A 19,792-nucleotide genomic window follows, 5' to 3' on the forward strand; every position below is an offset into this window, starting at 1 on the left:
AGCACTTTGCTTATTTTTTATTTATTCTTGTACTCAAAAAGGCTTTTTTCTTTTTGGCTGAAATAGGCTTATGTGCCTCTTTTATACCGGAATATATTTAGCTTAATATTTGCTTCTTTCCAAATTATTCAAATATTTAGGAAGTCTTCATTGTCAACCTAGGCTTATACTTCTTGCAGGAAAAAGGAGTTCATAGTCATTTTGGTGGCACAGCTGAGAAAGTAACAATGTCTCCAGCAAAATCAAGCCATGATGTCTCCACCAGGCACCTGGGCTCACTAAGGGCAGCATGATGTTGCATTGAACAGGGCATACAGCAGGCAAGTTAACATGCCGAGTAAAGGGGCAATCTAAGCATCAGATGATGAAGTTTGAGTTCATACATTACCTTTAACATTGCGACCATTGTCTGTTTTGAGCACGTAAGGAAAAAAAGAGAGAAATACAAAAAGAAGACTAAAATTATGTTATATGCACTGAATAACCTCTGTAACAACAATCAGAGAAAACAGGATGTAATGAATGAAAATTTATCTTTGAAATTAACATTTTGTACTATTCAACCAAGTAAGATGCATATGCTAAAAATACCTGCCATCATAAGCATCTGTGTTCAAATATGTGAAACGTTTATCTCACTTAATTTAAATGGATTCCAAGATCCAGATTTTATAATTATGACTGTTTGGAGAAAGCCATACCCACATGCCTGCAATTGTGACAAAAACTTTCAAACTTGTCAGAAGTCAATTTTAGTGTTACTTCAGCCATCACTTACAAAGAAAAACTACACAGCATTTTGCATGTTAAGTAACGTTTTTCATATTTAATCTAGTATGTTAATAGAAAAATGCTTCTAAGACAATGGTTTACTTTAATAAACCAACTTGTATTATTAATCACAATTTTATGAACCATTCTTCCCACAAGTGTTCTTCAATGTACATTTTGAAAATACCAAATAGTACTCAAAGAGCCATTCTTAGGCAAAAATAATTATAAGAAATCAGTGAAATATTTGACTATTTAAAGGTAATGTGAGCTTTAAGAATTTATGTTGTCCACAATGCGCTCAGTGTAATACCTAGAAAATTTAGGAAATTTGTTTATATTATAATGGGTTTGTTGTCAAATCTCAGAATGGAGTGTTTTCAGATTTATTTTGAGATTAGCATTCTGATTCTGCTGTATATATGCTACTAACAAAATATTCATTACTAGTTTTGAAACAAACAAGCTTAATGTAAATGAAGTCATGTTAAAATCATTCAAATATATCCAAAATTTGAAAAATCTGTTCCACATTTGTTGACATTTATGCTAATGCTATTCATATTTAAAATCTTGGGATATATAATAATTGTTTCAAATCTTACAATTGAAGCAATTTCAATAATGCAGTATATTGAATTGCTAGCATACACACTACCTCACATAGAGATGCACAAATAAAATTGTGACCTTACATGTCAATGCTCTGCTCTTTTTGAGGGACCATAACAAACAAATAGGGTTAATGGAAGAGACCTCGATTACATAGAATTAATTATCTCCATCAGAAGCTAGGCCAACAATCATTAGTAAAGTAATAACTGCTTGCAAGCAAGTAGTTAAATATTATAATTCTATTCATCAACCTGGAAATTACATGTAAAGAGTTGCAATTTCCAAAAAACCAACTGCCCCAAAGTTATATTATATAGTTAATGCTGCTTTGACATTCTGAGGCAGAGCATGTGGTCTGCGTGCTGGTGCTAGCTGAGATCTGCTTGTTATTCCTCCATGACACTATAAGTGCAGAAATTAGAGTAAGCACTAAGAGTCTTGTAGCAGTCTGACAGAGTAATGTTACGTCTGTTCAATTTAATAATACAACAATTGGGGTTTATATTTTGTATGCCTATTTTTTAAAATTTCATTCTCTTATAGTGCATTTTTACTGTATTTACAAATATATTGGTATGTGATGGATAAGAAAAATAAATTCTGGTCCTTCACCACAAATGATTTGAGAACTATGGTTCTAAGGTATTTGATAATATAGATTAAATGAAAAGATAATGTAAAATATTATGCACTGATATATTTGCAAATTATTTAAAGTTCTATAAAGATAGCCTATATAGAAGGGAATTTTTCTTCTTGAGTGAAGAGACAACAATCTGAATTCAAAATCTCGTGCATGTGGGATTTAACCTATTAAAGAGCTACGTGAATTCATAAAATTAAAATCAGGTTTAAAAGTTTTCCATCTTCCCTTATCAGTGGCTCAGTTTCTAAAGTATATTAATTTATAAAGCTTTAGGAAGGATAGGTTCGCCTATGCTAATTAATGATTTTGTAGCTAAAACTGAAGTACAAAATACCTTCTGAATTTATCTGTTGGTAGTCAGACGTTGACATTAGCATCTGCAAGCAAGTGATACAGCTTTTTGAAAATAACATAGCTTGAAAATTGAGGATGATCTCAACACTGTGTCCCTGAATAGAACCTGTACTGAGAAACCCAAAATATTAACACATCCTCTCCCATAATTGTATCAGTAACTGTGTGCTAAATGGAGACCATATAAAATTGAAAACAATAAAGTGAAATCATGAAATCTGATCTAACCTACTCAGCACCACTGTCAAAACACAGGCTAAAAGTTTGTACCATGCACTGAATATGTATCATTTAATATTGTTTCTGAATGTTATTACACTGTAACTCAGGTTCTAGGCAATAAGGCCAATCTCTGAAAAGTCAGTATGCTTCCTAAAGATGACTACACAGATTGGACTAACAAACAAAAATATATGCTGGTCATTTGAATGATCATATTGGATTTACTGTTGTTCAGCCATAGGATCCATTGCTCAAAGATCAAATTTCAGAGATTTCATTTAGTCAGGAGAGAGTGAGCATGCTGTGACTAGATGCTGTAGAGCCTTACACGAGGATCCAGTTTGGAAATTGTCCTTGATTTTATTTTCCTTTTCCCTTTGACTTTCTTTGGACTAGAGATTAAAGTGGATGTGCTAATTGCTCTTGTACCACATCAAATCTATCTCACAGAAAACTGTTCTTTTTGTTTCTTTGACATTGATTTGTCTCTCTTTGAAGTTTTTCCTGCCAACTCATTTTCTTTCACCTCTTCTGCCTTCTCTACTTCACTGCACCCTTTAAATAAAGATCCCCACATGATTCAATCCTAAAACTGGTTTACATTTCAGAGTACTACAGAACAGATAACTCATTATTTCCTGATGGTGTAGTTCTGGAACATAATTCATGAGCACGATCCTCTCAATGTCACACCAATGCTTATTGAGTTCCTTCCATGAAATAGGCAACTGTGCTGGAGACCAAGGCCGTGGAGCCAACTATGCCAGAACTCCTGTGCTAGAGAAGCTCTCAGCGACATCATTATTTGTTTGTATATCTAATAGGAACGCAAGACATATAATGTGGAATAAATGTAGAATGTAAGAAATGCTATAATATATGTAAACACTGCCTTGCACACTCAGGTGTGAAACCATTTAATTCTTCTGGTCTGGAAAGGAGAAACGGGTCCTTATGGCTATGAGTAGTAGTGTGAGGAGGGACAAAGTGAGCAAGAGTATTCCCAGCAGAACAAAGAAATGAAGCACGAAAATGCATGATATATTTTTGGGAAAGGCAATTATTTTTGTGCAGGTTTAGAATTGAGTATATAGTAGGGGAGGAAATCTTGCAGGGGCTAGAAATGAGGCTTGAAAATTAACTGTGGAGAGCTGGAAAAGTGTCTAGTACCCTACACTAAGGAGCCCCGTGATCAGATATATGTTTTAAAAAGAAAACTAGTGGCAGCATGGATGATGATGGGCTCTCGAAGGAATAAATACCACAGAAAGGACAGTGGGCCTCTCAAGAACCCAAATCTGTAGAAAAGTGAGACTAATGTATCCATGCAATGGGTACCCTGAATCTCGACCTCCCCAGAGAAGATTCAGTGACTCAACAGACCCTTGCAGCAGAGTTTCATGGAGCAGGAGCGAAGGGAGAAAAGCATTGCATGGATGGATTGTGGATTCTGGAGACCAGTCCTGGGTTTGAAGGCCAGCGCTGACCTTCTATAACCTTGGACCAAGTATCTATTTAACATATCTAAGCCTTAGTTTCCTCATCTATAAAATGGGCTTAATAATAGATCCTAACTCATAGGGTTGTTGTTATGAGAATTATATGAGAATCAATGTGTGTCAAGCACTTACATTGCCTCACGCATGTAAATATCCAACAAATGTTATCCGTCATCATGTTAATGATGGATTGCTTTTAGCATTGCCTTTTAAGCATCCCTACTTTCACTACTGGCTAATACATGAATGTGACCTTGAAGAGGGCAGAGAGAAATAAATGAATTTTGACTTTGCACGTCAAGTTGTTTTTGGTTGAGCCCCTTCCCCCTACCTATCCTTTCCCTGCTCCCAATTAGTGTATAGCTTTCTGATCACTCAGTATATCACATTTCATACACCTCTTCCTTTAGAGAGAGTTGGTCAATAAAATAGTCCTGTGACAGCACACTACTCTTTTTGCCCAGGTCTTGACTATTTACTAAATGCAGCACAATTAATTATGCTTGAGATGATAGTGTCATCACCTAAACAGGTCTTATGTTAAGCATTCATTAATTAACACTCCATAAAGTAAGCAGATAATAGTTATCATTCTATCTCAGAAAAGGATGAAGAAGCCAGAAGAAATCAAATTATTCACTAGGGCTCAAAGAGGAAATCAGTAACAACTCTGAATGTAGAACTCATATTTTTAAAAGACTCTACTCACATTTCTTCTCCAAAGGTATAAGGATTAATGTTAAAATTAAACACAATAAGAAATACCTTTCTTTACCCCGTAACATATGTTTCCATATTTTAAAAATACAAACATACCTTCACTGGCATGTCGGTCTCTAAATATGTTCTTGGGGTGGACACTGAATCCTTCTATATCCTGAACGGAAGAAGCCCTCCGTATACTACAAATGCTTTCCTTTGATCTGGAATGAGTCAGCTGGGAGCTTGACTGCAGCATGTCAGGATAGAGTCGGTCCCATTGCCTTTTGGGAGAGGAATGGTCAAGAGGTCCAGATATATTCACCAAGGGGGAACATTTGCTGGGCTGTATCAAGGCTTTTGTATCATCTGCTTCTGAGGGGCTGCAGCTTTCTTTTGTAGGAGACTTAAAGTGCTTCATGGCTACGGAATCATCGCTGTGCTTAGATGAATCGATCACTACCACATCGGGATCTTCTTGTGGTAAAGACTGCTTTCTGTAAGTGAGAACTCTCAGACCAGGGAACTTGAACCCGAAAAGTTTCCCTACAAATACAGACAGGAAAGAACAAGACAAAGGATATATCGCTTAAAACAAACAAACGAACCTTGTTGACTCATATTTAAATACTGTGTAAAAAGTTATTAATTAATACTTAAGTCATTTTACAGTCGGAATGAGGTATATTGTAGAAAACTTCTCTGGGACCAATATGCATCCATTTTTTTTAAAGGGAAACTGAAGGTTGGAGCACAGTTTAGAAAGGAAAGAAAGGAATGGATACTTTGTATAAAAGGGCCAGATACAGGAAAGATTATATTACATTATATTATATTATATTATATTATATTGTATTATATTATATTATATTATATTATGTCGGGGTGGAGGTAGTGGATGTAACTGCATTGGAAGAGGAAGAAAGGGAATGAGGGGGGGTTAGGTGTTGGCCTGACATACCTAGAAGGTTTGTATTGGATAATATTGCTAGTCAAGTGTGGATGGGAAAAGTGGGGTCAATTTCGTATGTCCTCATTCTGTTTGGGATTCTTGAAAAGCTTTTGGTTTCAGAGAGAGATGTACACATAAGAATGTCTTTTTCCTGATTTCTTTTTTGCTCCAGTGTCTAAGAATATGGCATGGAATGTTAAACATACCTCAGAGAGGTTGATGCTTAGAAGTGCAACTAAATATAAACATTAAAAGGTAGATATTAAAAATGAAAATATTAGCTAATAAACTTACTGGTAGTAAAAAATGCAACTTAAAACAAGATAATATCATTTTCCACTCTTCAGTTTAGCAGTAAATGAAAAAAAGAAACATAACATCTGGTGCTGGCAAAGAAAGCTGACGAGCATCCTGACGCTTTGCTGGTAGAATTGCAAATCGTTACAAATTCTTTGGAAAGTCATCCTACAATATCTATTAAAGTGAAAAACTACACTTTTCACTTGACTCAGCCATCTCATCTATAGGATATTACTGTACAAAGGCACAAAAACTAGATACAATCTTAATATCCACTAGAAGGAGAATAGTTGAATAAATGTGGCATTTTTATACTTTGGAATCTTATGATGTTCTTTAAAAAACAGTAATATGTATATGTTTTGATTAGAAGGTTATTCAAATACAGTCTTATGTGAAAAGGCAAGTTTCAGCTTAATGTGCTTATGGTGATATTATTTCATTAAAAATAATAAAACCTTATATTTGCCCATATAAGTTGCATGGCAGTAGAGAAAGATGTGGAAGAACATACTCCACAGTTTTTTTTGTTTTTTCTTTATAACATTTTATTTATTTATTTTATTTTTGGCTGTGTTGGGTCTTCATTGCTGCGCGCGGGCTTTCTCTAGTTGCGGTGAGCAGGGGCTACTCTTCGTTGTGCTGCACGGGCTTCTCATTGCGGTGGCTTCCCTTGTTGCAGAGCACGGGCTCTAGGAGCACAGGCTTCAGTAGTTGTGGCTCACGGGCTCAGTAGTTGTGGCACACGGGCTCTAGAGCGCAGGCTCAGTAGTTGTGGCGCACGGGCTTAGTTGCTCCGCGGCATGTGGGATCTTCCTGGACCAGGGCTTGAACCCGTGTCCCCTGCATTGGCAGGAGGATTCTTAACCACTGTGCCACCAGGGAAGCCCTACTCCACAGTTTTAATGTTGACTAGATCAGTATAATGTATTGCATTCCTCTTTATATATCTTTATTGTTTGTTTCATCGAGTATGCATTCTTTTATAAATTAAAAAAAATAAAAAGGTAAAACTTCTACCCCTAGAAGAAATGAAAAGAGAAGAGAAAGCATTCAAAAAATACTGCATAATTCAAAGCTTTTCTAAGTATTGTCTACAAGAAAATGCCGATTCTAATTTTTGTTTCTGTTCTACAGTAGCCTAGGTCCACATCGCCCCATGGCTTTACAATCACATGTTGCCCTTTGAGTCTGTCAGCTGGTGTATCTGGGCTACAATATTATCTACCTCCTTATATTCTTTAAATGTCATGGGTACCATTATCTTTAATATATTTACTATGAACTTTTTCTCAATGCATTGAGGATTGTTTTAAAACATGGAAGAACACTCTCAAAACTTATGAAATTTTCTGCATTATATTTGAGTATACTCTTCCAGCGGATGGTCTTATCTACACACATATTTTCAATTCCATCTTTAGCCCAAAGACTCATAAATCTATAACTCAAGCCTAGACTTATTCTCTTAGCTCCAAACCTGCATTTTTAATGGCTTCATCAACATCTTCTCTTAGAAGTCTTAAAGACACCTCAAAATCCTGTAGCAAATCCGATCTCATAATCTATCCCTCAAAGCCCAGCCCTTTTTTTCAGTGAATGGCATCACAGTACGTCTAGTTGTATAAGCCTGAGACTTGCTGGCTATTCTAGTAGTTACTCTTCTCTCTCACCTCCATCCCCTGAATCCAATTAACCCACTAATTTTGTTCATTTCACCTCCTGAATATCTTTTTAGTGTTTTCACTTCTCTTATCTCCACTGCTCTCACTTTGTGGAGATAAGAAATCACAGTTCATCTGATTTCTTGTGATAAGATGCTAATCATTTTCCACATTTGCATCATATTGTCTGTCCTTTAAAAAATACTAACTTCTGATCATGTCAGCTATTATTTAACCTTTTACTACTCCCAGTAACTTCCTGCTTTGGGCATGAAGATAACACTAGCCCCACTATCTGCAGCTTAATTTTTCCTCCTTGCTCTCTAGAATCCAGCCATATGAACTTTTTAATTCCTCCAGAGGCCTGTGCTTCTTACAGATTCAGGGCTTCCTTGTGTTTGATAATTTTTACTCTTCCTACTTAGTACATCCTTTAGGGTTTTTTGTTTTGTTTTGTTTTACGGAAATCTGTTGCATTTCCTTTTTAAAAAATTTTTATTTTATATTGGAGTATAGTAGATTAATAACGTTGTGTTAGTTTCAGGTGTACAGCAGAGTGATTCAGTTATACATACTCTACAATAACATCCTTTAGGTTTTAGCTCCAAAGTCATTTCCCATGGGAAGCTTTTCCTTCCTTCTGAACTAGATTAGCATTCCCTTCATAATTTTCATAACAGCTCATAGTTATACACTTGTTGATTTTCTGATTAACATTTCTCTCCCCTAGTGGACTGTAGGAAGAGCCCCTATTTTGCTCACCAAATCCCAGTTCTAACAGAATGTCTGAGCACTGTCAATGAATTTCCACTAGCAGATTCTAAATTGATAATGTCCTTCAATTTTGACTGTGGAAAAACTAAAATATTTAATTGCTCTGACCAACTTAACTAGAGAATCTTAGTCTCCTGGAATTGTGTTTACTCATATTTACCAAAAATGATTAATTGAGTAGAACCCAGTAGCTGACGGAAATGGTAAACTTTATACCGTGCCCTATATACCTGATACAACACACTGTTAATTTTCACCTTTTTTCCGAGGTTATTAATTGTTACCATTCTGATTCTAGAGCATACACAAAAGTGTTTTCAAACTCCTCATCATCTAGTGAATTTTATGTAAAATACCTATTACAGAAAATTTTAGAATTAAGCAGGCTAAGTTCTTACTATAAGCTTTCATTTGTGTGCTAGTAGTTAACAGTGGTAAATATAACTGAAATAGAATTTATCGTTCTGATAAAAGACAGGACACAGTGCACAAACTCCAAGTACGTTCAGCATTAAACTCTGGATTAATTAGTAGATGAGAGTAACCACTGCGTGCATATACAATTAAATAATGGTGCATCACAGTATCTATTTTGCAAGCATTCTTACATAATTCTACTAACAACTTTTATATGCTCAAGTAAATTGCCGAGTAAAAAATCAGTGAACTGCATCAAAGTCATTTGATTAGTTTTTAATGCACTAGGAATTGAGTTATAAAGCAGTTTACAAATCAATTCTGCAAGCTTATTACAATTCACTGAGGTCAATGCCTACTCTTATTCATTTTTCATCAGTTACATTACCCTCCTCCTTAAAAGAATTCACTGCCTTTCTTAAATTAATGACTACACAAGGCGTTTAGTTTGCTCCTACAGTTTAGTCATATCCAAGGTGGTACAGATGGTCTTTTCTGCATCACTAGGTTAATACGACCATGTTATATTGCATTACAGATTTAGTTGTCTAACCGCAGTTCATCCGGAAAGAATACACATTGAGAATTTTGCTCAATGTTAGCACTTTCAGGCATGAAATATAAAACTTAGATGAGTATAATCCTGTTATGATTCTTAACATTAAAAAGCACCTTTGTAAGTTGTCTCCATATTTTAGTATATTTGCTTTCTAAATTGAATAACTAAAATAGATACTCTTTAGCCTATTAGCTACTAAAATGTTCAATAAATCTGAAATAATAACAACAGAATCGGGTGTTTTGCACATTTTTTAACACATTCCCCAAAATAATTATAAGTATTGATAAACTACTTACATGAACACAGTTTTGTTTAAATGCACCATTTTTCACTTGAGAGAGATAGTTTCTAACATACATGAACTTATAATTAACTACCACTACAATGTCTTTCTCAGGACATGTCACTTCTGTGAAGCTGCTGAAAATAAATTTGGAAGCTGCATCTTCATACACGCTGTGTTACATTTAACTAAGAGCTTTTTACATCTCAACCAAGAAGGCACACAGATATTCCCAGTGTCTTTCTCTTTGGAAAGCCTGTAATTATGACTTCAATCTATATATGAATAAATGTTAAATACTTGGCCCAAGGTCAAATAGGAAATCAAGGTAAAATCAAAAGAAAATAGCAGTTTCCTTGATTTAATTTCAGTTTTACCCAAAACTTGGTGCTTTCTTGGTCCTTAAATATCCACAAGAGAATCTAATGAGAATCATAACTCTCTCCTCTAAATAATGCAGATAAATGCATACACACTTTTTTTTTATGATCTCAGAGGTCGAATAACAAAATCCTTCTCCTCCAACCAAAACCCCTCCATTAACCTCCCCTAGGATTCCCTAGGATTAGTTGACTCTTAATATTCCTTCCAGTTTTGAGTTTCTTTGCATGTATATTTATACTAACCACAGTTCACACAAAATTATAATGATCACAACTACATTTCTACCCCTATGTCCTGTGGGAATGGGACTTTAGAAAATGGTTTTACCAACTTTTCTAAATTGAGAAAACCTCATCAATCTGAATTATTTCTCTGTCTCTCTCTGTCTCTGTCTGTCTCTCTCTCTCCCTCTCTCTTTCTCTCCTCTGGGGGCTGATTCTTTTCTACTAGAGCTTGGAAGAAAACTATTATGCTAATTTTGACATGAAACAATTTTCTAACTTAAGAATATACCTAGGGATATTAGAAACAGTAATATTTCTTGCAGAAAACCAACTATGTCTGAAAAGTTCTCCATATATTCCCAATCACTTAATTTCCTCACAATTACAAATTCCCAATCATTCCCTTGGTTTAATTTCTCATCATTTCTGCAAACTCTTAGAACTTTGACTACTTAATAATTTCACGACTAAAATCCAGTTAAATATAAATTAGAAGCATCTTACTCCTGCTTGGTTCTGCTTAGCTGAATTATAAACTGAAAAGCAGAGAAAAATTTTAGTTCCAGCAGTCATGCAAATCAGAGAATATAGTGGGGTAAGGAGAGGACATATGTGCGTGTATATGGGGGGAAAGTTGTGAAGGCTACGAGCGGAGATATTTCCCCTCACAAAGGATTAGGGGTGCCGGGAGGTATCTTGATTGGATCCCTGAAAGAAGACTGTGCAAAAGGGTTTTAGGGAAGTGTTTTCAGGAGGTATGCCTATAAGGAAAAGAGGAAGGCAGGATTGGTAAGAGGAAGTAAAACTGATACGAAAAGGTAGCTAAAGCTTCAGTCAGTCCTCCTGGGGGCTGTGGAGCTGGGGTAGCCCTTCAGAGTTATGCCAAAATGAAGTTAGTGTATCTGGTTTTTATCTCCCTGTTGCAGCCAGTCACTGGCTACAGCTACCCCATGGGAAGGGCCATGACCTTGGGTAATGCAGATCCTCGCTTTTGACTACAGCTTCCAATGAGGGGTGGAGCTGTGTCCTGCAGTGGCCAGTATTTCCAGCAGCTGCCCCCACGCTGAGGAAGGTGTCTGAGGCACAGTGCCTATGGTACAGATGGGGAAGCATAGCCAGTTTGGGGTCTGAAAAAAAATTATGATCTGACTAAGTCTACTATCAGCTACTATCAGGCAAAATAAGAATTCATGAATCAATATCAATGTACCTTTCTATAATCAGGGTATTCACAAGTCTGACATTTAAATTGGAAGCCTTAAAATCACTGTGGGACTTTTCTCCAACCAAATAGCTCTGGATGTGCAGAGAAATATAAATTGAATCTCTGAGTCAGAGAGAGCAGCAGATCAAATTTGATGGGAGAAACAGGGAAGATAATTGACATATCTGACTTTTCTTTTTAGGAAGAAATTTCCACAGAGGCATCCAGCAAGGAGATGTCTTTCTTACTAATGTGTTAGGAGTATATGAGGATGTCCATGGGCTGCTAGAGTAACCCGTAATATTGTCAAAGAAGGCAGTAGTTAGCTGTTAGACTGGGGAAAAAAAATAATTCAGTGTGAAGTCAGTACTGACCTGGCTAACCTGATTAGTGGGTGACACATGGGGCATTGCGGCCAGTGCGGTCCTGGTGTTAGTGACAACAAAAGGTCACCAGGGAGTCCATCGACCTGGTAAACCTGCAGCTAAATTTGGGACCCTTTAAAGGAGCAGATGTGGTCAGTAAGGCCTTGAAAGACTAAGACTCCTTGGACATTTCCTAGGGCGAGAGATACCAGAGAAAAAGCAACATCTTACAGTAAGGCAGTAAGTATAAGACCAAATAGGAATCTTGAAGCAATGTGAGTCCCGACCCAGTAGCACAGGACACGTGTGTGGAGATCAGGAGAAGTTACTGCTGTAGCAGGAGTGAGAGTAATCATAGGAGCTGTAGCAGCAGCAGAGAACTTCTGGAACAAGTTCACAAATGTTGATGATGTCTGAGAGACACTGCTTCCAACCTAGCTGGGTCATCATGAGAGCAAAGAAGCAGAAAACACAGGTTTAGAATAAGGGAGATAAGGCAGAAAACAGGACAGGCTGGTGGACTGCTTTTAGCCACCCCAGGTTAAAATCCGTCCATGAGGAGGCATTGGAAATTAAAGCAAGCACATCAGTATTATATATACCTAATTAGTTTTCATTTCTATGTGATAATGGCTTAATAAATCAATGTATGATCTACCATACTGCTATTTTGCTTCTGTTTTATAGAATTCTTTCTTTTCCAAATGCCAAGTTAAAGAGTCCACTCATGTTGTGCGAAAGTAGTAACGCCTTTACCTAGATTGACCCAAGATGACCATGCAGTTATTACATTGACAGGGACTCTTTTGATGGAGTGTTCCAAACACAAATGGTACAGACGCCAGTTACCCACATGCTGTATGAATAGGGACTGTCCCTGATTTGGGTGTTGCTAGGTAACAAATTCTTCCAAATGGTATGCACACGGGGTCTCTGATGTGGACATGCTGATTTAGGCCATCATTAACATTCATTGCTAACGAAAGGATAAAGCATATTTTTTCAACTATGAGTAATTTTCTTGATCTTAGAAATACGTATTTTGCCCAAATCCTAGGGAGGAAACATGGTATAAAGTTGATTGCAACTTATGACTGAACTTTTCTCAGATTTCTTTCAGCAACCATATCATGGTTCCTTTTTCTACAGCAAATTTAATCTTTAAAAAGAGGAAACTTCCAAACACATGATAATAGTAAACATTAGTTATGTTGTAAAGCCTTTAATTAAATTCATCTGAATAACAGATTGTTTCTATAGTAATGCTTGCTGAGTGGGAAACTCTGTATTACTACTGCAGCTCTTCATCTTTAAAGAATGACTTTCAGCTCCAATGGAGAATAGCAAAAACACTGTGAATGCCCTTTTATAAACCAGCTATACAGAAAATTTCTTTGTTCCTTAGCTTGAGGTCTGAACACTGAAATACAAATTAGAGGGAGTAAGGTAGCTATTCAGGCAAATATATTCTTTATGTGTCAATTATTCAAAATATTGAGTCCAAAGCATATGAATGCATTTTTAGTGGCTTAAATTAGCTAGATAATTGCCTAAATTACCAACTGTATTTTTGTGTATAGACTTTGCTTCAGTTGAAGCTTTTAGAGTAATTCAAACTTTTATTTTAGTAAGCATAAAGGTAAAAATTCTCTTTTGATTTGGAGAGTATAATTTTAATCATTTCAAAGATAATGGAATCTCCTTTATAATACCTTAATGAAATGAAATGAAAAAGTACACTTTTGAAAATAACTGTGAGAATAAGATGCTATAGAAATTTAACTTTATTTTACTATATTTTTACTTTTAGCTTCATTTAAAATTTATCTTTATGGTTTTATCTAACCATTAAGTAACTTAGACTAGTAGTTCTCAAACTCCAATGCATATCAGAATGACCTGAAGGGTTTGTCAAAACACAGGTTGCTGAATTTCTGTGTTTCTGAATCAGTTGTTCTGGTGTAAGGCCCAAGAACTTGCACTTGAAACATGCTACAAGATGATGCTGATGGTCTTTTACTCTTGGAGAATCACTGACTAATATGCATTCAGTATGGAAAAAACCCTTAATTACTCAATATAAAAATAACACTCATAAATTTATACATTCTACAAGTATGTATTGGGTACTCACTATTTGCCAAATGTTGGGGATATGGAAGAAAACACAACAGCCCTCCTATGAACTGGAGCTTAAGTGTTCCTGGCTACTTTAAAAAAGGTAGGCTTCCTTAGTTTTCCACAGCTCTCACCTCTCTTGCTCTCTATATTTATTCCTGGCCTTCTTTAGTCATTTATGTTTCTTGTCTACTAGGCAAACGGATGTGCCAGTGTGGTAGTAGAGACAGGTATGAGGTATCATCATGTCACAGGGGCAAGAACAGGAAAATCTATCTGGGTGAATTAGGAACTCTCCACAGGTAAAGGGTCCTTTGGAGAAGGTATGCTAGAGAAACGAAGGCAGTCTAGTAGAGAGGACACTATGTTATACAAACAAGGTGGTATAAAATGTATGTGGCTCCAATAAACCACCACTGAAATATGGGATATGACGGCGATGGCTTGGGGGGCGCGCTGTGATGGGAGAAGAGGCTAAGGAGGCATCTGAGGCCATAACATGTGTCTTTTGCTTAATGCACAGGGTTTTGGAGTTTTATAATTTTAGGCAATAGAGAACCATGATAAAGAATATAAACAGTGGAGTATTATGATCTGATGTACAGTAGTGGGACATGTGATCCTGAGGAAAAGAAGCTGAAAGCAGAGATACCAATTTTGAGATCACTGTGTCAGATGTGTTGAGGGCCTGAGTAGGTAATTACAGTGGGCTGTATGAGAGAGATATTCAGGAGGTGTGCCTGAGAGAATTTGATCACTCTTCGGTTGGGAGAAGAGAGGCTTAGAGAGAAGGAGAAGTTTAGCATGATGCCCAGGTTTCTGGCTTGGGTGGCTGGGATGATGACACCATTCACAATGTATGAAGAGCAAGAGTTTTCTTGCTTTTTTGTTTTTTGGGTTTTTTTTTTAATGAATTTATTCATTTTATTTATTTATTTTTGGCTGCGTTGGGTCTTTGTTGCTGTGCGCAGGCTTTCTCTAGTTGTGGCGAGCGGGGGCTACTCTTCCTTGCGTGGGCTTCTCATTGCCATGGCTTCTTTTGTTGCATAGGCTCTAGGTGTGCAGGCTTCAGTAGTTGTGGCACACAGGTTCACTAGTTGTGGCACACGGGCTTAGTTGATCCGCAGCATGTGGGATCTTCCCGGACCAGGGCTCGAACCCGTGTCTCCTACATTGGCAGGTGGATTCTTAACCACTGTGCCACCAGGGAAACCCGAGCAAGAGTTTTTGACGGAATAGAGTAGATGGTAATTGGGATGGAAAGGCAAGTCTTCTTAGCTTGAAAATGCTAAATTTCCAGAAATGTTAAAATCTTCCAAAAAAAGATGTCCAGTGGGCAGTTGGATATATGAAGTTATAAGTAATTGGAAAAGTCTAGAGACAGGTGTGGTCTGGAGATACTGATTTGAAAGGGAGCCTTTATCCTGTAGGTCACAGATAAGTTTGCCCAAGCAGCGTGTACAGAGAAGATGACTAAGAAGAGAAGAATACTAAGAGCAGCTTCTGGGGGATAAACAAACAGTGTTTAGGAGTTTCTTGTTTAAGAGGAACAAGAAAATGGTTCTAAAATAGCTGCCACAGAGATCAAAAGAAGCAAAGGAGTGTGGTGTCATGGAACATAAAAGACCCGAGAGAAGGGAACCGAATTTAGCACAGTACCTTCAACCTAGAGGATAACATTGAGAGCACAACATAGAAAGCTCATTACAGTGGGCAGAGGAAGAAAGGAAATAAGGGAGATGATGAGTAGGTGTGGAAAATCCAAATGCCTGGAAGAAGAGTCAGGGGACAAAAGTGAAGAACGCCAAGTATGAACAGCAATAAGGAGAGTTGAGAACTGTGGCAAACTGGGGAGTACATACCATCTAAAGGTGCGGTCAGTATTCTCTTCCAGCTTATTGCAAATGTGTGGCCACATACTCATCTTTTTCCAAAATAAGCTAGATTTTTTTTTTTTTTTTTTTTTTTGGCTGTGCCGTGCAACTGCAGGATCTTAAGTTTCCCAACCCGGGATTGAACCCGGGCTCACGGCAGTGAAAATGCAGAGTCCTAACCACTGGATGGCCAGGGAATTCCCCAGAGATCGTAATTTTAGGTGTAATTTTCCAATGTTTAAATGTTGGCAACACATTTAACTAATTGAAACTTTGAGAAAATATTATTTGATGTAAACAGAATGTATCTATTGAAGTATAGGCTATTCTCAGCAGCATGAGCGTGAGCAAAAGGGAAAGAGCCAGTAGAAAACATAGCTGAGAGAGGGGCATTGGTAAGGACAGATTTGGAAGGAATGGCAGAGGGAGTGGGTTTCAAGTGGAGATGTGGACCCCAGTTAAGATTTGCCTCCAGGGGTTGAGATATATTTGTTGAGGGTGGGCTGATTAAGGGACTTCTTGCCCAAGCCCTCCCCTTGCTCTGAGGTGTGGAAGGGGAGGTGATTTGTCTGACAAAGGAGGTGGATTTGACATGAGAGTCATGAAAAGCCTGGTGAAGTTTTGAAATACTTGCTAAGGAAAAGAGATGAAAAGTACCTAAAAAATTAGGATCTCATGTATAATTTTGACTTGTAGCATAATCATTTATAAATTAATAAATGATACAATTCAGTATTTTTCTGTGACTAAAAAGGCTTAACTTGGGCCTGTTTTCTTGTTGGGATATGTTTCAAGTTTAGTAAAATGAGAAAACTTCATGGAATTTTTTGACCGTGATGGAAACAGTAAATTAAGTAGACTTAAACAAAAATCTATTTTAAATTGATAAGAGGAGTGAATGTTATTAGTTAAAATTTATTTGGGGATATGAGCTTAAGGTCAACATTTATAGTGGCTCAACTGACTCTTTGGTTTTCAGACATGATAAGAACATAGAATGCATTAATTTTCTGTTGGGTTGTATATTGTTAAATCAGGAATTTTTTGTTTAATTTAGGTCCCCCCCAATCCCCTTAAAGAAATTTTTAACAAATAAAAATGTGTATGTGTGTCTGTGTGAACCAGACTGGCGATCCTAGATTTCTGCTATAAAATAGAAGAAATATAAGACTTAAATATACTTGTAAGTAATGTAAAATAAAACTTTTAAATATTTTATTTAAAATAATGAAAACAAAAGTCTCACACTTGACAATTAACTTTGAAATTAATAGTGTAAGCAAGGACACATAATTTGGTTATCTTTCATGTTGTGCAAATATTTCATAGAAATAGATATTAGAGCAGAAAAAAAGAGAACACATCTTCCCATTGCTCTTAGTTCCTTTAGATGTGGCCCCCTTTTAGTTGGTAGTAAAAGTAGAATTTTCTCTTCTACTCAGTATCATTTCGACTTTTCAGATTGCAGAGTTTAAACCATCAGTGAGAAAACGTTTAATTATATCTTTTATTTGGTATTTATATTTATTATGTAGTAATTAATTAACTCAATTGTGCAGTATATATTAATTTGATCGACCTATCAGAATAATACTCTCTCCCGTACTTGCTTCATTCCAGGGCACTTAAGACATCTATTTGTGGCTGGTCCTATATCTTCGACAGAGATTAAGTTTGTGAAAAATGAGTTCTTCCCAGAGAAAGCTGCTCGCTTTTGCTGTGCTGTGTTCCTGACCCAGAAACTAGATATTTGTACTGAGAATTGATCCACCTTTTTATTCAATACAAGTCTCTAGGTTTCCAGAATTTACTCAGCCAATTGATCATAGTGCCTTTTCATGATGCATCTTTTCTATTGTGTACTTAACTCCTTTTCTATTACTTAATATTCTCAATTTAATACTTCATTTCTTTTTCATGTAAGTTTCTTATAGCTCCTTCACATTTTTTCCCTTATTTTGTCTACATTTCAGGAGAGGCAGTTGAATTTATAGAAACCCACATCATCTCAAACAAACAGTAGCCTCTCCCCATTACTTCCACTTAAGTTCCAACACAAGGGCATGCCTAGCCCCCCAGACACACACACACTTACACACTCCTTATTTAGATAAGAAATTAAGCTTTTTGAAAGTTGAGATGTTTCTGCAAAAAAGGGTGTATCAAAATTTGATTTGCTTTTATTTCCTTATTGAGTTATTTGTTTTAGAGGCTACCAATGGAGCAACAATGTTTGAAATAGCCAACATGTTATTTCACACAGGTAATAAAATTATACTTTAAGAAGAAAAAGGAGTTTTCCAAAGATCAGAAATGATACAAAGTAGAAATTGGATAGTATCAGAAGCTACCAAATATAATTTGTCTCTCCTTAACTCTTCTGCTTGATTTAACAATCACTCCTCAAAAATTGACACCAAGTAAAGAGAAATTTAAAGCATATAATGACAGGAGGTATAATCGAAACCAATATAATGGTTGTAAATAACAGGCCTTTGTAATGCTCTGGAAACAATTTTATCTGCATATTTGTACTCTCTCTAATGATTCCCTATATGAGTGACAGCTGCAGTGTAGGGAAACCATTCATGTTCACATAATAAGAAACAATCTACTGAATTTGCTATGACTTGCACAAGAGATGCTATTTTAATCATAGTATAAAGTTGCATAGATTATGTATGATACCTGGGAGGCTACTGTATAGATTGTCTTCCATTCAAGAAATCAAAGTTTCAATTCTCCGTTTGTATTTCAGTTTGAAATGAATACTTAATTTTTTTAAAATCCCCTTTTTTGTCATACGGCTGATACACTACTCCCTTTTTTACTCCCATCCAACTTGATGGGCCATGAAAAACAGCTATTTTGGGGGGAAAATGAAGACTTTTTGAAGACAATAAAGAAACAAACCTAGGCTTCCCCCAAACAAATTATCTCATTGACATTCACTACCAAAATACAGGCTGACATTACCTAAAGTATACTCTCAGGAACCATTCAGTAATGACTAAGTTTGTTAGTAGAAAATATAAAGATATCAAAAACAGTCATCAACTTAAAGGAACAAGTCTTTGGTATTACAATAGTTTTTTATAGTACTTCATTTTTGTTCTAAACATGTCACCTGGGAGACTGACAGATTGGTGGTTTTAATAGAGAGTTTTTCCCAAGTGTGATATTGCTCAGAATAAAATATTCAAAATATTGGAATTGTATTACACTAATATATTCGTCCCAATATTGCCTTAACAGGATACTGTACTGTCATTTAGACGTACCTAAGGCAGTAACTGACACTATGAGAAATTTTCAGCTGGAGTACATTTTTTTTTTTTTTTTTAATTTACTTACTTATTTATTTATTTTTGGCTGTGTTGGGTCTTCGTTTCTGTGTGAGGGCTTTCTCTAGTTGCGGCGAGCGGGGGCCACTCTTCATCGCGGTGCGCGGGCCTCTCACTATCGCGGCCTCTCTTGTTGCGGAGCACAGGCTCCAGATGCGCAGGCTCAGTAGTTGTGGCTCACGGGCCCAGTCGCTCCGCGGCATGTGGGATCCTCCCAGACCAGGGCTCGAACCCGTGTCCGCCGCACCGGCAGGCAGACTCTCAACCACTGCGCCACCAGGGAAGCCCTGGAGTACATTTTATTTAGTATTAATTCAGTTTACAACATAGGCATTTGGGACTGTGTTTTTTATTTTACATATATTTTGCTATCTGATTTCCATATAGTATAACAATTTCTTTATGCAAATACTACAGTTTTGTGATAAGGCTTCCAGCTTCCCACAGACAATGACAGTAACTTAAATTTTCATTTGCTCATAGATCCTCCTAAAAACCACAGAGATCAATAAAGGAGGCAA

General features: G+C 36.6%; 1 protein-coding gene across 1 annotated transcript in view; it reads right to left on the reverse strand.

Annotated features, from left to right (window-relative positions):
* The window catches only part of KCNH7 (potassium voltage-gated channel subfamily H member 7), a 449,505-nt gene that overhangs the window by 127,087 nt on the left and 302,626 nt on the right, over positions 1-19,792 (reverse strand). Inside the window, exon 4 of the mRNA XM_082465231.1 lies at positions 4,924-5,352. Coding sequence (XP_082321357.1) covers positions 4,924-5,352 — 429 coding nt within the window. The remainder of the gene's footprint in view (positions 1-4,923; positions 5,353-19,792) is intronic.

Source organism: Balaenoptera physalus (assembly GCF_965194825.1).
Source record: "Balaenoptera physalus genome assembly, chromosome: 6".
Taxonomy (NCBI): Eukaryota; Metazoa; Chordata; class Mammalia; order Artiodactyla; family Balaenopteridae; genus Balaenoptera; species Balaenoptera physalus.